Source organism: Puntigrus tetrazona, chromosome 7, assembly GCF_018831695.1.
Source record: "Puntigrus tetrazona isolate hp1 chromosome 7, ASM1883169v1, whole genome shotgun sequence".
In the NCBI taxonomy this organism is placed as follows: Eukaryota; Metazoa; Chordata; class Actinopteri; order Cypriniformes; family Cyprinidae; genus Puntigrus; species Puntigrus tetrazona.
This window is the reverse complement of record NC_056705.1, coordinates 38433951-38448950: the sequence shown is the minus strand read 5'-3', so window position 1 is coordinate 38448950 and position 15000 is coordinate 38433951. Positions and strand designations below refer to the sequence as shown.

The 15000-nt window shown below is 37.2% G+C and overlaps 1 protein-coding gene across 2 annotated transcripts in view; it reads right to left on the bottom strand.

Moving 5' to 3' along the window:
* Positions 1–15000, bottom strand: part of frem1a (Fras1 related extracellular matrix 1a) — a 32386-nt gene that overhangs the window by 6836 nt on the left and 10550 nt on the right. The window contains exons 5-24 of one of the 2 annotated variants that reach the window (XM_043243293.1): positions 14032–14228; positions 13614–13937; positions 12745–12853; positions 11987–12118; positions 11542–11886; positions 10958–11100; positions 10068–10264; positions 9898–9988; positions 9662–9829; positions 9192–9400; positions 8266–8359; positions 7933–8185; positions 6795–6986; positions 5880–6065; positions 5515–5711; positions 4217–4424; positions 2992–3136; positions 2766–2907; positions 1643–1838; positions 597–861 (exon numbers count right to left, since the gene is read on the bottom strand). In XM_043243293.1, the coding sequence (XP_043099228.1) occupies positions 597–861; positions 1643–1838; positions 2766–2907; positions 2992–3136; positions 4217–4424; positions 5515–5711; positions 5880–6065; positions 6795–6986; positions 7933–8185; positions 8266–8359; positions 9192–9400; positions 9662–9829; positions 9898–9988; positions 10068–10264; positions 10958–11100; positions 11542–11886; positions 11987–12118; positions 12745–12853; positions 13614–13937; positions 14032–14228 (3793 nt within the window). Of the gene's footprint in view, positions 1–596; positions 862–1642; positions 1839–2765; positions 2908–2991; positions 3137–4216; positions 4425–5514; positions 5712–5879; positions 6066–6794; positions 6987–7932; positions 8186–8265; positions 8360–9191; positions 9401–9661; positions 9830–9897; positions 9989–10067; positions 10265–10957; positions 11101–11541; positions 11887–11986; positions 12119–12744; positions 12854–13613; positions 13938–14031; positions 14229–15000 lie in introns of those variants that run through there. The other variant, XM_043243294.1, reaches the window with a different exon arrangement.

Sequence of the window (15000 nt, the reverse complement as noted above, 5' to 3'; positions counted from 1 at the left end):
ATATATTGCAAATATTAATCAACTTTATTTAATTAAATAAATACTTTTAAAAAAGACAAATCTGAAGTTTTGCTTTAAAACAAGAAAGAGAAACAACACTTGGGCAAAAAATATTGTGCATACATTTTTGATAGATTTTCAATATAGTTTTTTTATTCTTAATTTATATAAAAGTATATAAATAAAAGGTCAATTTTTAAGATGATATTAATGTCAATGTAAAGAATATAATGTCATTAAAATTTATTATAATGAATAAAATATCAAATTCCTAAAAAGGCTTAATTTTCTTTATTATACGTTATAAATAAATATCATGTAATAAAATAATTAAACAAATATTAAGACATTTTACTTAGCAAAAAGTGTAAGTACTTATATACTTATTAATACATTATAGAAATTGTTTAAAATCATATTAATATTACATTAATCACATGAATATATTAATATGTAATAATTAATTATGATGAATATAATGTCATAAGCTTCGCTTTCTTTGAATATTATACATATTGCACAGCTAAATATCGTGTTTTTTATGTTTAATTTTAGAGGAAATATGATTTAAAATCTTACGTAATACAGGTCCTTACCGCAGGGTCTCTTTGGGAGAAGTGGCTCTGTTGTCATGCACGTAACACACCAGGTTTGCTGCTATGTCCAGCTGACTGAACGACTGTATCTGTACTCCGGTGTGTTTGATGTACTCCACGTGTCCATGCTCTGGAGGTAGAGTGAAGACGTACAGCAGCTCCTCCGGTCTGTCAGTGCCGTCTACAGCCAGCAGGACGTCCGTGGTGAGGATCACACGCTCCCCGCGACTCGTCCTCACGGGCTTCACGAACAACGCTATGTCTCCTGGAGAGAAGCACAAAGCGGGCTCGAAATTGACCGATCACCGCAGATCAGGGTCACGTGCAGGAGGGCTTTGAAAAATTGAACTGCGAGTCACTGAGCAAGTAAGGTAAGTATAAATGCATATTATAGGACAATGGAAGCGTTTCTGATGTTACATGCATATCTACCAAAAGTACCCAAAACAGGGGCGGTTACAAAGAAACGGAAAGTAACACTGAATTAAAAGTGAAACTTTCAACAGAATGACTGAAACTCCTTTTAAATAATTTTTAATCTTTATTAACATCAGTGCTGGGAAAAACTACAAAGAAAACTACAATTGTCAATGGCGGGGCCACTCTTGTCCGACATTGGCGGCCCCATTCTTGGGGCCCGATGCGAGGTAGGGAGCGGGGCCCCCTCGGTCTGCAATGTCTATAAAATGGGCTTCATGGGATGAATTTCCAGATTTTATATTTTCTATTGATATATAATTTTTATGTTTTCTAAAGCATGATGGGGGAAAAGCCAACTAAGAAGACTTGGTCTAAGAAGAAGGTCTGAACACCTGTTATGATCTCGATTTTTGCACTCTATCTATTACTTTAGGTGACAGTTATCAGTCAGACCCACGTTTCAAACATCTATGTACGTGTGTGCCTTCCTGACCTGTCTTCCCCCGCGATGGCACTTTAAAGACAATCTCCAAGTTCTTTGCTCCTCGTTCCTAGCTCCAACGCAGCAGTCCCGTGACAACACCAAACTAAATACGCTTACTCATGAGAATAAAGCAGCAGCCCACCTTTCTCCAGCTCTTTGACCGTGATGTGGAAGCGCTGCGCAGGAGAGCGGTTCTTGCCATCCATCAGGTGGAACGCAAAGAAGTCGGCGGCGGCTGCTCCGGGACGGCTGGTGTGAAGGTAACGTAACTGGTTCATATCCAAAACCTGCTGAGAGCAGTTCATCCCTGCCGATAGAGACACCCAGTCTGTGCCTACCTGAAGGACAGAAGACCACCCGTGTGTCAGCGGCTTAAAGGAACAGCTCACCCAAATATGTTTTTGGAGAAATGAATCATTAAATCTCTTGCTGACTAATGGATCCTCTGCATTGAATGGGTGCCGTGAGAACGAGAGTCCAAACAGCTGTTAAAACTAAGTAATCCACAGCGCTTCAGTAACTTGAAGGTGAAGTGAAAACTGCGTGTGTGTGTATCTATTATTAAAGGTGCTTGTGACCAAAACGTTTTTAATCAGCTGGTGGACTCTCATTCTGACGGCACCCATTCGTGATGGTATCTGAGTAACTCATTCATTTTTTGGTGAACTATTTCTTTAAGGTGCATTCAAACCGAGGACTATAACCATGACAACAAAGATAACGCTTTAATTGTTCCACATCACACCCCAACTATAATGATAAAGAAACCACTGTAATCACGTTTTTTTTTTTTTTTTTTTTGCAGTTGATAAATAATAAAACATAGACGGACGATGGGAATCTACTTGAATCAAGTATTTAAAACAGGAGACAACATAACTATAGTGCGTGTTCATAACAAACAGAACCATATGTTCTTAGTATGGAGAACATTTTTCCACTATAAAGAACATTTTGTGCACTAGAAAGGTTCTATGGATGTTAAAGATTCTTTGTGGAACCACTGATGCCAATAAAGAACATTTATTTCTAAGAGCGCCATTATGATACAAAGGTAATGCTTTACATCTATTCAGCACGCATAATACTAGAACATTAGCCATTTTCTACATCCCTATTCCTACCCAACTACCTTACTAGCAGCAAATAAAAAATGTATTGAAAAAAAAACGTAGTTCATAGTTAACAAGCGTAAAGTGTTACAGGTCTGAATGATGAGCATACAAATGTAATTGATATTTTTCGTTACTGCAGAGTAAACTGACCTTCATCTGAACGACCCCGTGACTCGGTACGCTCTCAAACACATAGATGATTTCAGAGGACGGAGTGTCTTTGTCGTGAGCGCCGAGCACAGCCCCGGAGATCAGCCGCGACTCCCCGGCCTCCATCTCAACCCCACTGTTCCTGTGTTTCAGAGGTTTTTTTTTTACCACTTTAATGTCCATTTTTTCATGGCTAGCAGCAGAAGATGATTTACTGCGAAGTTACCGTATAATCTGCGGCTCCTCGTCGTTGACGGGCAGTACTTTGACTCGCACGTGTTTCTGGAGCTGGTGTTTCCCGTCAGAGAGCTGGACAATAAATGCATCCTCCTCGCTCTCGGAGTCGTCGTGCGCGTACATCAGAGTCATGCCTGACGACAGAGCAACAAACAGACTTTACTTGCATTCGCTTCTACATTGTAAAAAGTGAAAAGTTGACTCAACTCAAAAATATTAAGGAAACCTGTTCACGTAACTTATTTCTTTATCGTTACGTACTTAATAGTTTTAAGTTAAGTCAACTTATCACTTTTTTTCAGCGTAAATGATTATGAAAAAACATTAAACTGATCAAAGTGACAGTTAAAGGCGCACTATTATTTATGTTATTGCCAATATTGTCATTACTGTTCATCGTGTCAGTGTTTTATTTGCAAGAACAACATATTGATTAAAGGAGCTCTGTTTGTCCTTTAAGGGCTACTGTACAAACATTATGGCGACTTCCACATAAGGAGACCCATGATAAATGTAGATAGTACATTTATAACTCATTCAAAGTTAATAAACACATGACAGTTCATTGTTTAAGGTCTTTGTTCTCCTCTGAAAACATAGTTAAATATTTTATATTGCATTTCTATCAATAGATCCTCCTAAATATTACATACTGCACCTTTAAGACATTTACAATGACATGTAAGATTTCTATTTTATATAAACTCTATTATTTATTTATATACAGGTTTTGTAACTGCTCACGCGCATTCTTATTTTAAGACTTTACACCTTTTCTTTTTTTTACTTTAGCCACAAATAGAAGAATTGCCCACACAAAAAAGGCGAAATGATGTCCATTCAAAGAAGTCCATTCAAAATATCACAAACATAGCTCAAAACCAAACATTTGCAAAGCAAGCCACTGAAAAAAAAACAACAACGAATCATGTAAAATAAAATAGTTCACAAAAAAATATGAAGCAACTGTTTTCTAAATTGATAATCAAAAATGTTTCTTTAGTGGAAAATGAGCATTTTAGAACGATTTCTGAAGGACACTCAAAGACTGGCTTAATGATGCTGAAAATTCAGCTTCGCATCACAGGAATAAATTACATTTCAACATATATTGAAAAAGAAAACAGTTCTTTTAAACTGTAATAATATTTTATTCTACTGTTTTTACTTTAGAGACCATACGGTGTGTATTTGTGAGGTATTTTTTGCAGTACCGCTCCTGAGGTCATCCATGGTGAAGTGCTCCACAGGGATCTCAGATCCTCTCTTGTAAAGAGTCACATCATTCCCGTGCGGTACGCTCATGACAGAGCCGTGCAGAGGCTGCTGGACTACGCTGAACATTAAACGCTCTCTGGGAACATCAAGATCCACCGCACTGATTATAGACGAGTCCAGCGCTTTCATTTCTCCCTCCCGAACCTAAAAGACAAACACTGGTCATCAGAACTAAACTGACTACAGAAGTGTTTCCTTAGATAAACGGACTACGCCATATATGCAGTATAAACCTAATTCTTTAGTTTTTTGGTTATGTTATATACCCAGCTAATAAAATATGTTCTAAGTAAGAGTATTTTGCTAACGTTAAACACGGACCATTCCTCTGAACCTTCAAACTATCCCGTTTTTTTTTTTTAATGCTTTAAAACGTTTTAGTAAATGTTAATGGAACAGATTATTTGATCATTTCGTCCCTTTTGGATGTTATCTGAAACAAGCAGCAACATTAAAAAACATTACATGGACATTTAACTAAAAAAGGTTTCAGAAAAAATGTTACATGAGAGCAGAATGTTATGTTTTTGACAACATTACTAAAGACCAGATGGGTTTTAATTTGAGCTGACTTCCAAAACATCCATTTTACTCAAATATGTTTAAAGCTTTTTTAATGCAGACATAATTTTGCAAACATCGCAGGATTGTACGTTTTACCTTCTGACCATTCTGAATCAATTGATAACATTTGTGACCCTGGAGCAGAAAAGCAGTCGTAGCGTAGGTTTATGCACTTCTAATCTATGCCAAAAATCATCAGCATATTAAGGTTATGTTCCATAAAGATATTTAGCAAATTTCCTACCACGAATATGTCAAAGTTTTATTTATTAGTAGTAATATGCATTGCAAAGAACTTCGTTTAGACAACTTTAAAGGCAATTTTCTAAATTTTCCAGGTTCCATATTTTCAAAGTTGTATCTCGGCCAATATCCTAATGATAAATTAAACAGAAATCATATTTAATCATCTTTCAGATTGTCGAGAAAATGGACCCTTATGCTTTTCGTGGTCCAGGGTCACGTTTAATAAAAATATACACAAAAAAACGTTTTTCCGATTTTTTTTTTTTAAATTCATGAACAATGTATGCATAATTGTTTTGGAGAACATTATTAAAGACCAGACAACTTTTGAATGAACATTCCATTCGAGAACCTTGACAGAACATTAAAAGATCTTCCGAAAACACTCCTTGTTAGCTGGATAGGAGACTGCTCTCTGACTGACCGTGATGTTTCTGGCCAGGAGCTCTGGAATCTCATCATTGGTTGGACGGATGATGATGTAGAGCGGGACTGAAGGGGACTCCTGTTTGCCGTCGGACACATGCAGCATGAGCTGGTCGGTGGTGGGCTCCATCCTCTGGTGTCTAGACTGAACATAGTTAACGTGTCCGTTCAACACATCCCTGTAGGTGAAAGAGGCTGAACAGGGAAAAACAGCACGATCAGTCATGATGAAAACTGCGGTTAGTAATGCAAACTATAGCACTCATTTTAGGCAATGTATTCTGACTGCTTTTAAATCGTATTTAGGTAACTTGTATGTTATATTTGATCTGACTTGCTGTTAGATTTGGTGAAATGGCTCACCGATACTGATTCCCACGTTGCTCTTTTCGAACCCTGGACTGGGCAGGATGTTTTCTATGTATCCGAACTGTGGCGGCGCAACCAGAATGATGTTTAGGTCTTCTGGAGCAGAGTCTTGGTCTTCAACCCTCAGATGGGTGACCGTGACGGAGGCTGACCCGCCCTCATCCACCATAAACACCTCTCCTGATGAGAGAAAAGATGCTTCATGGACCCCAGCATGTAAACAACGAGCAGCGAGTGCTAAAATATGTGAACCTGGACCATTTTTGCAATGTATGCATCATCTGAAAGCTGAGAAAAAAATCTAAATATTGAGAAAATCACCTATGAAGTTGTCCAGATGGAGTTCTTAGCAATGCATATTGCTAATCGAAAATGAAGTTTTGATATATTTACAGTAGCAAATGTACAATTTACAACACATATGTCTTCTGAAATGGTGCGCGCTTAATTTAGGATTTTAATCATTTAGTATACTTCAAATGAAAGCCAGTTTTGCAAAAAATACTGATAATACAATATTAATATTGATTAATTAAAAGAGAGACACTGCAAGTGAACATCTGATTGATTACACTGATAATTGCAAATATTTTTTGCATTGCACGTTTAGCACAAATTAGTTATTATTCAATGAAATATGCGCTAATTTGCATGCATCTCATTTTTGTCACTCAATACAGTAATTCAGAAAAAGCTTAGAACGGACAGAAAACAATATATTTTTTAAAATGAACGTATGAAATAACGCTGTGAGGTCTGGTGTGTGCAAGTACTACTGAATGGAAATTTATAGCTCATTAAAAAAATAAACTCACTTTGAGAAAATGGCCTTATATATGTATTATTATTCAAATATATTGACACAAATAGATTAAGTACTAGATACTCAAAAAAACACGTTCCCATTACCGAGAGCTATAGATGGAGGTTGGTTGTTCACAGGATAAACGGTGATGTTAAGGTCATAGACAGGCAGGGCGTGCTGTACTTCAGGTGTTTGTGCGGCTCTGTCACTGCAGCAGGAAGAGACCGGCCCCGATTCTCCATCAGAGATCACAAACGTGACGACGTCGTGACGAGGACGCAGCCCAATCTCTTGTCCTTGATTCGAATCAGTAGGGATTTACAATCAGAATTAATAAACAATAGCATACAAATCGCAAACATACACCCCTGTCAAAAAGAAGTGCACTTCATTGTATTGAATGTGCACATGTACTGTACTGCACTTCTTTTTTTGTTCTTGCACATAATGTAATATTAATGAATTAAAGATTACTTAAGTGTCCTTATAGAGAATACACCTTTATGATTGTAAACACACTTACGTATACATATATATATATATATATATATATATATACATATATATATATACACACACACACATATATATATATATATATATATATATATATATATATATATATATATATATATATATATATATATATATATATATATATATTAGAGGTGTGCAATATTGACCAAAAGAAAAATTATTATAAATGAATTATAAACTAATATTTTCCAGGATTTTATTGGTAACAGTCATTAGACAATATTTTGTGTGTTAATAGACAGCTGACTTTTTATATTCTTCATATTCTGTGTGATAGAATGAATCTGAAAAGTTTTAATTGATTTCATTTTATGGGCATTTTTTACCTTTATAAAGCCATGTTTCAAAAAAATAAATAAATTTAAAAAAAATTATATATATATATATATATATATATATATATATATATATATATATATATATATATATATATAAAATAAAAAAGTAAAGATTGCCTTTTGAATACTGATATTATTTAATAATAAAATATTCTCTATAAAGAATTATGAAACATTACTTAAGTGTGTCAGAAATCACTGTAAAGCGAAGCAAATCACATGTAATATGAATCTGAACCACAATTCATGTTAATTTAACATGCAATTAAGTGTCCAAAAAGTTAACACATAAGTATATAATTTTCAAGCATCAAAACTTGTTTCAAAAGTAATGTTACTTCATTTTCAAAAAGGCTGATTGTATTACCTGTGTGTCTATAGGAAATTACGCCAGCAGTTACATCCGCCTGAATGAAGCGGTCCACAATGATGCCGTTTCGTTGAACTACCCCGTGGTACGGCTGTCGGGCGATCATGTACATCAGGGTGCTGTCGTCACTGTCAGGATCGGTGGCACAGATGTACTCGATGGTGACGGGCACCTCACGTCCCTCGGCGCAGACTAAAACGGGCTTCAGTCCCGCCACGAGGACCGGCACCTCATCGTTGACGAGCGTCACCTGTCACACACGGGTTCGTTAGCCGTCTAAACGTGTTTCTGTTGCGATAAAAAAGTAATTGTAAATTAAAGCTTGGTTACTTTGATGCGTAGCACAAAATCGGCGACATTTATCCCGTCCGTGGCGATGAACTTAATAGCATCGTGTTCGGTCTCAGAGCCATCGTGGCGATATCTGTTGAAACAAAAGAGCTGAAAAACTAGAGATAAAATAGAGGAAAAGCCAGCAAATTGAAATTAACTTAAAGTTGTTCTGTGTCATTCCAAACCTTTAATTCTGCTCTTTTAGAATTTAAATTTTAGGGGTTAACTCTGCCTTTAAGTATATGTCACTAATACTTGAAACACTTTGTATGAAACGTTTTCTGAAAGGGTATGTTTAAACAGTCTAAATCCAATTTTGTTGACGTATTGGAGGTAAAGTTTTTTGAACGGGTGAATTTTGGATATCTCTTGTTATCAACAACACCTAACTCTTCATGTGTTTTTCATGGAAAAAACAGTTTTTTAAAAATTGAAAGAAGGTATGATTTTATCTGGATTAAAATTGATTTAAATGCATTGACCTGACACATTGTGCTGCGTGACTGTGTAATGTACAACAATTACACAAAACAATGTACTTTGTGTATGCAAGCATTGTGACTCACTCTCTGCATCCCAGCGTGCATAGCCTACTATCCTTCCTCCATATATATTATAAAAAACTACTAATAAATATCAGATAGAATATAAGATAGCTGGTACGCACATTGGGATGCAGGCGCCTGCTTCGTTTGAATCAGCCGTTTGAACGAATCGTTTGATTTGAACGATTCAATAGACTTGCTGCCACCTACTGGCAGTTTTGTTGCCAATTATTTATCCATAACAGGCCAAAAATACAATAAATGGCTAATATTGTAGCGACATGCACGCTAATAGCAACTAGTGAAGAGACCCAAAGCACAGTTTTTGCCTGATGTGTCTTGCCGTGTTATGGCAAACTATAAGGAAGTACATCTGACCTAACTTTTAGGCTTTTCAGATCCCTGACTGTGATCGTCTGGCCTGGACTCGTGGCTGTGCCGTCCAGGTAAACGCTGCCATGCTGGGGTCCGGCCCTCAGCTTCACGCGCAGAGAGTCCTGTAGAGAGTCCTGATCTGACAGACGCATGTGGTCTTCACTCACCCAGCTCTCTCCACCCTCATCCACCGCCAGCGGCTTCACCTGCACCTACACATGACCACAAACACTCAACTAGTGCTTGTGTTTCTATACACTCGTATATCTATAAATATATGGCGTTACACACACACATATTGAATATGCTCTGAATATTGCAAACATGGAAAAAGGTTGAGAACCCCAGTTCCTCCTTTAATTAAAACGATTCTTTGGGCCATTTTAATAATGTCAGATTACTTAAGGTAGAACAGCACAAGCACTACTATCTAGCCTGTCTGTTCTGGACTGAGTGGATGAGGGCTGCTGTACCTCTGGTGCCAGGTTGTCCACCGGCAGGACCGTTATATTGAAGCAGATTCCAGCGGTCGTGCTGCCTTGCTGATTGGTCACTGACAGGACAAATTGGACGTGCTGAGGGAACGGTCCAATGTCCAAGATGGGGGGCATGTAAGCGACCTTCATGTAGTTGACCGCATGCTACAAAGAGAGGATCGGATACAGCTTTAGATGCTTTCGGGGACCTAAACCTAGTTCGGTGTATTTACCTGAGTAAAAAGTCTCAGCATCGGAGCATTTGGGTCCTTGGTCAGTTTTGGGATGCTATCAACCAGAAACAACCTTCCTGCATCAGAGCCTCTGGAAATGAAAGCGCACAACTCATGCTTGAAGCAGGAAATTAAATAGCATCCTCACGCAGAGATGTTTAACGTCGTACCCGTAGGTGGTGCTGTAGAAAGGCGGGGTGGTGACGGTGTACGTCAGCTCGCTGTCTGGTGACTCCAAGTCCACAAAGTGCAGCTGCTGCTTGGTCAGGTAGATGACGTCGGTCTCATTGACCGTCAGGTGCCTGGTCACTCCCGCTGCCTCCCGAGGAGGCTGATCAGGGACGGGCTGGATTTGAACCACGACGACCTGCAAAGATGTTGCACCTGGTTAGTGAAGAACCACACGTGTCCGGGTTTCTTTGGACACCTTGGGCCACAAAATTAGAGTCCATTTTTTAACTTGATATTAATATATGATCTGAAAGTTGAATAAGCTGTCCATCTATGTACGATTTGTTAGGATAGGACAATATATGTACAATAATACACTAAATTTATTTTCACCTAAAATATAATGCTATTTGGTGTATTTATTTTCATTATTAAAATGTTTTGTTGTTGTTGTTATTTAAAGGTTACAAACATGTTTCTGTTTCACCTAAAATGTAATGTTTTTTAATAGTATGCAAATGTTAAAATAAATACATTACGATAATAACATTATTTAAAGATATTTTTAATTCTTGTAATGTAGTACAAACTTTATTTTCACCTACAATATGTTATTTACGTAATGTATTGTTTACTTTTAATTATTCCAAGAATGTTAAAGTTTCACGATCATTTCTTAGAACATTCATCAGATACAAATAACATCATAAGGATGTTCTGAGAATGCCGTTTTCTCTCAACGTTATGAAAACGTTGTAAGAACATTCCATAAACGTCGGTGTAGGAACATTTTGTCTGAAAATTCATACAACAAACACAATTGTGAGTAAAAGGATGGGAAGAATGTTAGAGGTATTGCATCAATCAATGAGGTATATCCAGAAATCACCTGAGGCTCTGAGAGATTAGGAGGGTCATGGAAGTCAGAGAGCACCACCTCAAAAGAGTCATCGAACACCTCACCGCCTGCGTGCCGATAGTAGATGATGGAGTGAAAGAGATCCTTCTGAAGAAAACGGGTCACGGTGTATCCTGCATGAATATAAAACAGCATTTAAAGGAAGAATTACGCTCTTGAAAATAAAGGGGCTTTACTGAGAAGAACCTCTTTTGCCTAAATAGCTCCATAAAAAACTTCTAAAGAACCTTTCTCTTCCACCAAACATCCTTTGTGGCGAAAGAAGGTTCTCCAGATTATAAAGAGATGGTTCTTTAAAGAAACTTTGACCGAACGGTTCCAAAAATGGGTGACACTTTACATAAGGTGGCCTTAACTACTATGTACTTCCATCAAAAAATAAATACAATGTAACTATTGTGTTCATATTGTATTGCAAATTTATGGCCACTTAATATAAAGTGAGACCAAAACTGGTTCTTCTAATCTACGTTATCGCTGTGAAGGACCTTTTAAGCACCTGGTATAAGAATTGAATTCGTTCACTTAAGCTGTCTCTTCAATCCTTTCCTCACCTGTGATGCCAGGACCGGGCATCTTCACGATTTCTCCTGCCTGTGGAGGTCTGGTGATGTTGAACATGATGTAGTCGTCACTGGAGTCCAAATCGCAGGCTTGCAAAACGGATCCTCTCAGAAGAGCCGTCTGGCCCTCGGACAGCTCCAGCACCATGTTGGTAATGAGGAATGGCGGACTGTCGTCTTTGGGCAGGACGTTGATGGGGAACTTGTGTCTGGTTTGATGCAGGCCATCAGTAATGCGGAAGACGATGTAATCTTTAGTCGTGTCGCTGTCGTCGTGATGATAGCGAACCACGCCGTCCTTTATATCATTTACAGTGAACATGAAGCCTTTTCCACCTTACATACAGATAAACATACAGTGAGAACGTTTAGTGTGAGATGCAAAGATGTGACTAATTTAGATTAATACATCAGGAAAAGCCATCTATGTTTGTACCTCTAACCGATAGTCTCCCGTGCTGCAGGCCGTCTACGGTGATGATCTTCACTGCCTTCGGGTTGTCATTGTCGACAATCTGAAACTGATCCCACGTGATTGGACGAGACTGACCTTCCAACAGACTGAGACCTATTAATCAGGAAGAAACATTTAGAGAAACGCACTGCAGACTTATATTCAATGCCATCAGCTGAACTTTAAAGGGTTTTTTGACCTACCAGCTAAAGTGCAGCTAAATGTATTGATTTTGTTTTTGTCAGTCAACACATGAAAAATGATTTCAAATGCAAAGCCAAAATGACATTAAAAATACTTTTTTAGAAAGAAGGTGTTAAGAAAAAGTCTTTAATTGACTGTTTATTTCTTTAAAGATTATATTGAGTATTATTTTTTGAGGGTTTTTTGAAGCAAACATTCTATATAGTTAAGCACATTGGTAGTTTCAGGGTAATTAATAGTGGCACAATTTTCTTTTTCAAATCTTGACAAATTAGCATTATGCAAAATTTGTTGCGTTTCCTCCCTAATTTTCCCTTGTTTTCCTCATGGTGTGTCTGGTGAATTATCTTCAGTTAAAGTTGTGTTCAGTCCTGTCTACTTGGTCTATTCGTCCTGTCTCGACCTCTTGTGGATTATTGAAGACTATTATTCTTTGCCTTCTTTGTGAGTCTCGCTGTATATATTTAGTGCATACAGTATATTATGTGTGTATAGTGTTTATAGTATAGTGAATGAAAATGATGCACGATACAGACCCATGTTCCACGATACTCTTGGCGCATTGGTATCAGCTGTCCTGATCGACACGTGTACAATCACAGGCTGGCTTTTCTCAAAGTAGAAATCATGCACTTCAAACTCCACCTAATAGATATGAACAATGCATGACTACTGCATTATGGAATAAAAAACAAACAAAAAAACACACACACAAAACTTGTGTACGGTTAGCACAGTTTCCTAAAAGTAAAAAGGAGCGTGTGTAACTGAATATGCATTCGTGTGCTCCAGTTAAAAAGTATATTTTTACACTTTCATTACTGTGTTTCTTCACACATGTAGACTGTCCTAAAACGTGTTTTATAATAATGCAAAATGAAAAGTTTAACTTGAAATTCACTTTAATCGTTATTTTAATAATATAGCACTTTTATTTTGACGTGTTGACTAAGATGCTAAAGCACATGCAAAATGCTTCAAATGTTCAATTTCAATACATGACAGAGATCGCGTGAAAGCATATTTTAGTGTACCATACGTTCATTCAGCAGTAATAATAGAAATAATTATGCAATTACATAAAGTCCTACTTTAGTGGGTCAAAAAATCACTTTCTAAACGCATTTAATTTAAATTTCAAATATAATATTTTTTTATCTGATTGTAAACAAAACATTAAATTCAGTTTAAATATTCTGTTTACACTTTATTTTAAGGTGTCCTTGTTGCTGCGTAATTATTTTTAATTATAACTACATGTACTTACTATATGATTAAGGTTAGGATTACTTGCACGTAATTATACATAATGTGTAACAAGGACACCTTCAAACAAAGCGTCACCTATATTCCTCTGAAGTGTATTATTTCTGTGCTCTTTTCAACAGTGAGTGTGCTTCAGTGCCTCATAGTTCCTGCGCTGTGTGTGGCTGGCGTTTGGAGGCTGGTAGCTGATCAGCATGTCGTTGAGATCGGTCCAGGTGAAGGAGCCGATGGGTCTGGTGTGGTCAGACAGGTGAGCGACGAAGCCCTCGCTAGGGGCTTTGGTGATGTTGAACACCAGCCGCCGTTTGGGCGTCTCGTCATCCTCGGCGTCCAGCGTTGCTGTGGAGAGCGGAGTCAGGATGAACTGGTCCACCTCTAAGATGAACACGGACATAAAAGCAGGCTTGGGCGGCTGATTGGGCATCGCGTCCTTAATGGTCACCGGGATCCAGGCCTGCTCCGACTGAACGGGAGACGGACGGAGCTGGTGTTAAAATAATCGTGTAAAAAAAGAGCATTAATGAGCATTAAAGATGCGTCACGTTCAGAGCGAACACCTGGATGATGCTCCTGCTGCGGGTGTCTGTGAGGTCCAGTCTTATAGAGATGTAGTCTATGTCTGGAGATGGAGGGTCAGTGTGGTGATAACGGATGCCCATCTTGAGGAAATCTGTGCACGGTACTTTGGTGACCGTCAGCAGTTTAAGACCCTTTAGACAGTCTTCGCTCTTGCAGTGAGCTCTGGCTTTATTATCTGCAGGGAGATAATGCTATGTTGTGAAATAAATGAAAACGCGCTCCATTGTGCTAAATGTGCTATATTATAAAGCACATATATAGTGGTATATATCTGGTATATAAAGTTTTTTCATCTATTGCGAAAACCTAAAATGTTAACACAGCATTACACGCAAAATAAATGCGATGCTACGTTGCACCATCCTTCTAAATCAAAATGTTTTTGCAAAAAAAAAAACATTTAATTGCAGCATTAATACAATTTCATTTTGGGGAAAAAAATATAAATTGGAAATGACATAAAAGTCTGTGTTGTTGTGTGTTATTAGCTTAAACGGCCAATAAAATGTTGTTAAATGATAAAGATGAAATAGAAAAAGTTAACATTGAATGAAAAACCTATTAATAATTATACAAATAAATATATGCATTTTAAAATAAATAAATATGGGAACACTTTTAAAAGGTGTAAAGTTTAAATTAAAACGTTGCCTTGGCAAACACATGAAATAAAATAAGTTCACCTTAAAGTTCTAAAATACTAAAACTAAAATAGAAATTAATGTTAAATATAAACAAATATAAAGCACATTTAACACATGCACAATTTAAAGCATTGTATGTGCATATACAGTATATAATATATATATATGTGTGTGTGTGTGTGTGTGTGTGTGTGTAATATGTGTGTTATTGTATGTAAAGTATATAATTTCAGTATGTAAATAACACTAAAATTATTGCCAAATTATTGCATTTTTTATTGTACTTTCACTACATTTGAATTT